Consider the following 7,424-nt stretch of genomic DNA (forward strand, 5'->3'; position numbering starts at 1 on the left):
TTATTGTAGAGCAAAGCACCCCAAAAATGGCAGAGCAGGAGACAGGATAAAGAAAAAAAATTCTTTTAACTGGTGCAGGGTGATGCCACATCCCCAACCCGACGGCTGGGGAAGAGCAAGCTTAGTGGCTGTGGCAGCTAAAGAATGATGCGACCATGTTCAGGGGGTGGGGAAGCATGTAGTCACCATAAGTGCAACCAGGAGGAAAAGAGAGACATGCTTGGTATATTCATCAAGACAGGGAGTTGGGCTGGCAGGAGAACCCAGGAGGTGTTGGTTAGTCTAGATGCACACTGTTATTGGTTTCTTCTGTGTGATTTTCTTGCAGTCAGGTATCCAACATTGAATGGACTCTAAAATCCTAGTATCTGTGAAATCCCAACATGGGAAGCTTTCAACCACTATGAAGATAGGACCAAAGCCATCCTACCAGTGACACCCTTGCCTCATGGGTGGTTGTGCTCCCCTGGCTCACAATCACCACCTCCTCCTCACAGTGCTTGTTTCTGCCCACAGACCAACCCAGCTGGCCCCATGGCAGGTGAGAACCAGACTCATACAATGGAATTCGTGCTCCTGGGCTTTTCCCATGGCCAGCCCTTCCTCTTTGTTCTTTTCCTGGCCATTTACCTTGCCACACTGCTGGGGAACTCTGCAATACTCGCCCTCGTGTCCCTGGATCCCCATCTCCACAGCCCCATGTACTTCTTCCTCAGTCACCTGTCCTGCCTGGACATTTGCTATTCATCAGTGACGGTGCCCAAGATCCTGGCAAACGCCCTGCGCCCGCAGGCGACCATCTCCTACCACGGGTGCCTGGCACAGATGTTCTTCCTGATGGGGTGCGCGGGGGCTGAGTGCGCACTCCTGGCTGTCATGGCCTACGACCGCTACGCAGCCATATGCCAGCCCCTGCGCTACACCCATGCCATGAGCCGGGGTGTCTGTGTGGTGGCAGCCGCCAGCTGCTGGCTCTGGGGGATGCTGGACTCAGCCGTGCACACCCTCCTGGCCTCCAGGCTCTCCTTCTGCGGGGCTGCCCAGCTCCAGCATATCTTCTGTGATGTCCCCCCACTGCTGCGGGCGGCGTGCAGCAACACCCGCCCCAGCGAAGTGGCACTCCACGCTGCCAGTGTCTTTGTGGGCCTCAGCCCCTTCATGCTTGTCGTCGTCTCCTACCTCCGCATCCTGGCCACTGTCCTCGGGATGCCCGTGGCCACCGGCCGGCACAAGGCCTTCTCCACATGCTCTGCCCACCTGCTCGTGGTCGCCCTGTACTTTGTGACGGCCAACCTGAACTACAACCGGCCCAGCTCCGGCTACTCCCCGGCAGCCGACACACTGGTGTCCGCACTGTACTGCATCGTCACCCCCATGCTGAACCCCCTCATCTACAGCCTCCGCAACCAGGAGGTGCGGGGTGCCCTGCGGAAGGCTGTGCGGGGACGGGGCACGCTGGGCTCCCCGGGTAGCAATGCATGAGCAATACCAGGGCTGCAACAGAGTGCTGGTGTGGCACTGGTGCAGCATTGCCCATCTGTGGGCAATCTTTGATGGCAGTATTGGGCTCAGGGCTCCCTGCCCAGGCAGTGGCTGCTTGAGGCACGCTGCCATCACTTGTCTGACCCTCAGCACATCACTGATGGCTGAATGGCAAAATCAAGTTGGGAACAAGCCTACAGTTCCAGGATTATGTCTTTATTTTGCAAGTGTCATGTGCTGAACTCAGCACAGGACCAGTTGCAGCTACGCTGTTACCAGGGAATGCTGTAAAGGCAATTTCACGCGGCACCAGAGCAAGGCCGTGAGCTCTGCCTTGGAGCTGGCAGAGGTGCTAAGCCAGGCCCCGCACGGGACAAGGGGCAGTGTCTCGGATTGCAAAATCTGGCCTCCGCAAAGGGGCTGTCACACGATCCTCCTTCCGCATACGCTGTGGCACTGAGTCTGATGTCTGCTGGGTTTCTCCATGAAAGCTCTGTAGCATTTTGTACGTTAGGACAGCAGCCAGCAGTTTAAACAGGCCACCCGTTATTCTCAGTGCTTTGGTCAAACAGCAAATTATCAGCACTGAGCTGTGAGCTTGCATTGCTTAAATCCTCACCAGAAATGCTTGCTTTGCTTGATACCCATAAAAAAATCAAAGCGCAGTTGTTGTGAGTGGTGCGTCTGTGGATGATAGTGGCTGAGGGCTGGCTGGTGAGGTGGGGCAGCCACCTTCATCCAGCTGCCACTGCCCCAGCTTAACCTCTTCTTGCAGGGGCTCTGCAACGGAGTCCAAGCTGAAATGATTGCATGGGCGTTGGGGCAATCCCACTGCTGCTCAAATCTGCAGGGCCGGCAGTATCCAACACCACGGCAGAAGCCAGGAGCAGCCAGCCACCAGTGCAAGTGTCTGCGTGGGGAGGGAAGCTGGCACAGGCTGCGCGTGCAGGCGCATGCCTGCAGCCACAGCAGCGTTTCTGCAGCTGTGCCACAGAGGGGCACGTTGGCTGGAAGGGGCCAAAACGTACTCATCCATAGCTCAGTTACCAAGAGATATCCAGCAAAATCCAGTCTGTTCCCAAAGAAACCTACTGGAGAGTCAAAAAATGGGCCTATGAGGCATAGAGCTTGTTGGGAGCATGTTTGCCAGTTCTTCTTAGTGCACAACACACACTGACTTTATTCTTCAGGGAAAAAAATGTTTCTGTAACCCATGTGTTGGGATGGCCTGTTCCTCCCACCCAAACAGGTTGCAAGCCTCTCAGCTAGCTCTGCTTGCTATACACCCTTCTTGATTGTAAAAAATTATTGAAACACCCCTAGTTCAGAGTCTCACTAGGACACGTAAGAGAGTCTGCCACAATGTGGCCCATTCTGGAGAGCCCCCTGGAAAATAACATCAGGAAATAAAGGGTGAACTGCATGAGGAAAAAATATTGGGAAAGTTATTTCAGAGAAAACAAAAAACCAAAAAGAACTAACCAAACAAAAAACAAACCAAACCAAACCAAACAAAAAACAACCAACCAACCAAAAACCCAAACCAAAAACCTCCAGAAAATTCACATAAAAATTGACAGTTTCTAACCTGAATCACAGTGTGTCTTTCCCATGATTGATAGACACAGGCTGTGATTTTTCTCCGTATGAAACAGGTGGTACAGTCTTGCTCAAGCGCAGGATGGTCCAGAACCAACCTGTGAGCCGCACTGAACTCTAAAGGTGTCACAGTGGGACCCCCCGCGCCCCTGCTGTTGGCAGCTGGCACCGCACCGGGGTGGGCTCCTGCAGCTTCTCACCCGCTGTGCTACCCAGCGTGTCCCTCATTTATTCCTATTGTGATGGTATTTGCATACCACAAAGGAACAACCACCAACTCCTAAAGTGGCATGTTGAGCATCTAGCCTGAAACATACTGGTTCAAGGGAGGGCTTCAGTTTGCATTGGATTATTACTGAAAACTGTTTTAAACATTAAAAATAAGAAATTTCCTCTTGTCCTGCTTCCCACCTGCTCCGCCTTTTCCCCACATCTGTCACTGTGCCAGGAACCAAGCCTACAACAGGCACAGGGGACATGTGCTGTCACAGAATAACCAGGATGCAATTTTAGTCAGGCCAGAACAGAAGCAGTTTATTACTACAGCTACGAGGGAGAGCACAGCGCAGCAGAGTGACAGACACTGCTGATATGAACCCTGCCCAAATGGGGCAGTTACAAAGTTTATATACCTTCAGGTTATGCAACTCATTCTTCACCAAACTGGGTCAGATAAGCAGGATATTGTAAATAACAATAACATTCTTCAGATAACGAGGCTCTAGCCAGCACACCCTGTAACAAATAATCCACTCCTTTGTTAATTTTACTGGTGAGACCATTAACTGCAAATATTTCTTAACTATTGAGTCCTGCAAAGGCCTATGAGGCATGAACTATTTTACTGCCACACTGGGGAGGCCTGGCTTCAGCACAGGGACTCAAACGCCCAGCAGCAGACAGAACAGCTGAGCCAAATACTGGATGGGGGAACCTACTGACTGCAAAGCACACTGGAGCCCTTAGGCTAGAGACAAGCTGTGGGACTGCTCCTCCCGCCCCACCTGCATGTGTATGCTTATTCCCACTGTCAGAGCAGTTAACAGGAAAAATGGAGCGCTCTTAAAAATTTTCTACTGCCTGTATCAAGCAGCACTTATTCTGGTTCATTTGCTAGATTGAAAGGATTTCCCTAGCAGAACATTCCTCTGATGAGCTGCCTGGATGAGGACCAAGACAGTTATTAACATCATCTTTGTTAAATGAAGCCTTTTAGTATTTTTCTCTTGCTCCAAGACAGATTTTCCAGAATAATTTTTCTCAGAAAATAATCTGATTTTCACATTTCTTTCTTCCAGGTTTACCCCAGAAATGAGACATCGCCCAACAGCATTCTTGGCACACAGAGAAAAACCAAGTGAGTAATCTCCTACATTAGCAAGATCATCCTACATTTTCATTGAGCCAGCACACACTTCTCTTGTTTAATAGAACAGCTCACTACAGCCAAGCTTCTGTCTGTGTGCAGGAAAAGTCAGCAGCGTTCACTGTGATGGTCAAATGTTCCCAGGCCCCAGCCCCGAAATCTGCCCAGATAGACCAGGTTCATGCTTCTCTACCCCGTGTTGCAAACACGGTTCATCCTGCAAGTAGAAACCCTTTTTGGGAACAAAGGCAAGTCTGGCCTTCACAGTGGTCTTTTCCTTGATCCCTGCGTAGGATGAGATCCAGGGCCACAGCAACTTAAAAAGGTCCCATAGCTCGTGTCCCTTCTGCCTTGACTGGATTAGAATTGGTGCTTCTTTTCTGTGAATTGCCCTGTTGGGAACGGAATGGACACACTTCTCCTGCAAGCTTGCTGGGTGATGTGTGGGACAGCCTAGGTAGAAAAGACGTCTTATATCGCACTCACATGCTCTTAAACCATCCCACATTTCCCATCTGGAAGTGGGTGAGAACCAAAGTCCTCTTGGGTACAGGCCAAAACATTCCCTCAGACACTGCTAGTTTCCTCCTTGGTATTTCTTGCATGTAGACATGCCAGGCCGAGCCAAATTAAGCTAATAACACATAAAAGGCTGAAGCAGACAGAGGCAAAAGTTTGGAAGGAAGCAGCTTGGACAATGCTGGTTTCACTGCAGAAGCTTCACATAATTTGCTGGAAAGAGGCCTACTTTGCCCCGGCAATGCCCCCGCCACCAGCCTTCATCTACCATCTCGATGTGTGTGATTGTGTCATCAGGATCAAAAGAAATCTCATCATCTCCATCTGCAAAAATTGTTCAGAAAAGATAGTCACAATGCAAAGATAACTCTAGAGAGAGCTGGTTTTACATCCCTTCTCCCACCCCCCCCCAGAAGGAGACTACACAAAAAGCATTCTGATAACCGTCAGAATTCATCTCACCCAAACCCCATCAAACAGCACAGATAGAGCAGAGAAGGAACAAGACTCCACAGATGAAAGATGAAGCTTCTGTGTTCCCAAGGCAGGTCTCATTCTGCTTTCCAAGAGGAAGAAATTTAAACTACCGGGTCGAAATCTTTTCACCACTGCTGATGGTGTAAGCCACCACCTCCCTGTCGCACCGCCCCAGCCAGCTCCCAGTGCCTCTCCCCGCAGCCTGGATGGCAGACCCACCTCCTTGGTAATCGTAGAGAGCCACTGCACAGGTCCCAGGGCTCTCCACCTCATAAACATTGTCCATTTCCCCTGCAGAAGACAGGACGGGCAGATGAGAAAGAGGCTGAAAGCAGCCATACAGATCTGGTCAGTGCCACCCTCCACCCAGCTGTCAGCCTTGGAGTGAACCACATCCAAACCCTATCAACAGGGAGAGGTGTACCATGGCTCAAAGCAAGGTATGACTTCCCTCCCCTTCTGCAAGGAGAGAGACGGGGTCCTCATGCTTCATGTTCCTCTCCCAAGAAAAAGGCTGGACCTAACTCCAGCCTCTCCACTTACTATCTCCAATACCAGCAAAGCTGCGACAGAAACATCAACAGCAGCCCATGCAGTTTGCTTATGTGCTTGGAGGAAGACTACCCTGCACTCCTCACACCCAGGAGCCATCACCAGATCAGGTCTCATGAGCGCCAGCTGTTTGAGCAACAGGCTGAACTGAGAGGGCACCCCCAGGCCTCAGTGCAGCACTGGCAGTCGCTTGCCAGGAAACAGTGCACCAAGAGCATCAGCGCAGGTCCAGCTTCTTTAGAGCCCACAGCAGCCCTCTGGTCCTCCTGCCTGAGTCCTGTTCCAGCAGAGATACTTGCTGCCCGGCCCAGCATCCCATACAGCTGATCTCGCACCTTGGAGCCGTGCAAGGGAGCGGGAGACAACAAAGTCTCCATCATCATGGGCTGCTACCCTGACCACAGTAGACTTCAGGATACAAATTCCCTCTGGGGTCTGTCCCATACATCCAGTGAGGTGAGCAGACAGCTACAAGCTCCCCAAGACGTGGGCTCTTCCATCAGTACTCACCCAGGTGGGGCTGACTCTGGCTGGGCTCCTCAGGAAGAATCTCCTCATAGTCCTCACCTCCATCTCCTCCATGGTCATAGATGGCATCCACCTTTCCCAAGGGTGCTGGCAGCTCCTCATAGTCAGCACCTCCATTGGTACTGTCACAGTAGTCAGAGGGCTCTGGCAGCTCCTCGTAGTCTCCACCGACATCCAAACTTTCACTGTAGATGGGCTGATCCTGGCTGGGGATCTTGCACAGCTCTTCGCCCAGGTCTGCTGGCCTTGGTGGCAAAATGGGTGGTGCTTCCTCATCCTCCCTTTTTGCCTCCTGCCATGAAGTGAGAAAGTGACAGGAAAGTCACCTGCAAAGCATCCACTGCAGGCAGGTCTCCCATGACTGTATAGCACCCAACAGAAGGGAGCCCGCTCCACTGCTGGTGCCTTTAGTGCTACATGACACAAACGGAGCATCATCCTCTGCACAATGGGGAAACAGCTCAGCCATTAGGTCTGTGCTGAACTGGCACCTGGGATTGCTGTGAAGACCCTCACAGCTCATGTATTTGAACCTCTCTCACATGCTTAGCTACAGCTTACTGTACTGCCACTGCACCGACCCACTCCAAGAGCCCATCTCATGGTGCAAGGTGCTGTGCAGCCATGTCCCATCACCATCCCAGTATTTCCCCCCTCACTCCTTCCAAAGCCTCTTCCACGTTGTGGCTGCACCCCACTTCTTCCCGCAGGGCTGCCGTAGAGCACAGCCCCCTCTCAGGTGCAATCCCCTCTGCCTGCTCCCCTTCCTGGCTCTCCCCAGCCCGCCTTGGCACCTCTTCTCCTCGTGTCACAGGCCTGTCTCGGTCAGCACTTCTGGGCACCCTTGCTGGCATGGTGGCAGGGGCTGCCTCTGTGTGGTCCTTCTCTCTCTGTGGGATTT

The 7,424-nt window shown here is 52.1% G+C and overlaps 2 protein-coding genes across 2 annotated transcripts in view; one reads left to right on the forward strand and one right to left on the reverse strand.

Annotated features, from left to right (window-relative positions):
• Nucleotides 1-534: 534 nt before the first annotated feature.
• On the forward strand, nt 535-1,482 carry LOC104076975 (olfactory receptor 5V1-like). The gene has a single exon (XM_009578023.1). It carries the CDS (start codon nt 535-537, stop codon nt 1,480-1,482), a length of 948 nt encoding a protein of 315 aa, XP_009576318.1.
• A 3,671-nt stretch (nt 1,483-5,153) lies between these two features.
• LOC104076985 (hematopoietic lineage cell-specific protein-like) overlaps nt 5,154-7,424 on the reverse strand; it is a gene marked incomplete at its 5' end in the record, with an annotated part of 3,993 nt that continues 1,722 nt past the window's right edge. Inside the window, 4 exons of the mRNA XM_009578034.1 lie at nt 5,154-5,290; nt 5,663-5,734; nt 6,506-6,815; nt 7,318-7,424. Coding sequence (XP_009576329.1) covers nt 5,154-5,290; nt 5,663-5,734; nt 6,506-6,815; nt 7,318-7,424 — 626 coding nt within the window. The remainder of the gene's footprint in view (nt 5,291-5,662; nt 5,735-6,505; nt 6,816-7,317) is intronic.

The sequence above is a fragment of the Fulmarus glacialis genome, unplaced genomic scaffold, assembly GCF_000690835.1.
Source record: "Fulmarus glacialis isolate BGI_N327 unplaced genomic scaffold, ASM69083v1 scaffold8000, whole genome shotgun sequence".
Taxonomy (NCBI): domain Eukaryota; kingdom Metazoa; phylum Chordata; class Aves; order Procellariiformes; family Procellariidae; genus Fulmarus; species Fulmarus glacialis.

Bases quoted from the DNA above. Each gene is read 5' to 3' on its own strand.
- LOC104076975 (XM_009578023.1), top strand. From the start codon at position 535: ATGGCAGGTGAGAACCAGACTCATACAATGGAATTCGTGCTCCTGGGC.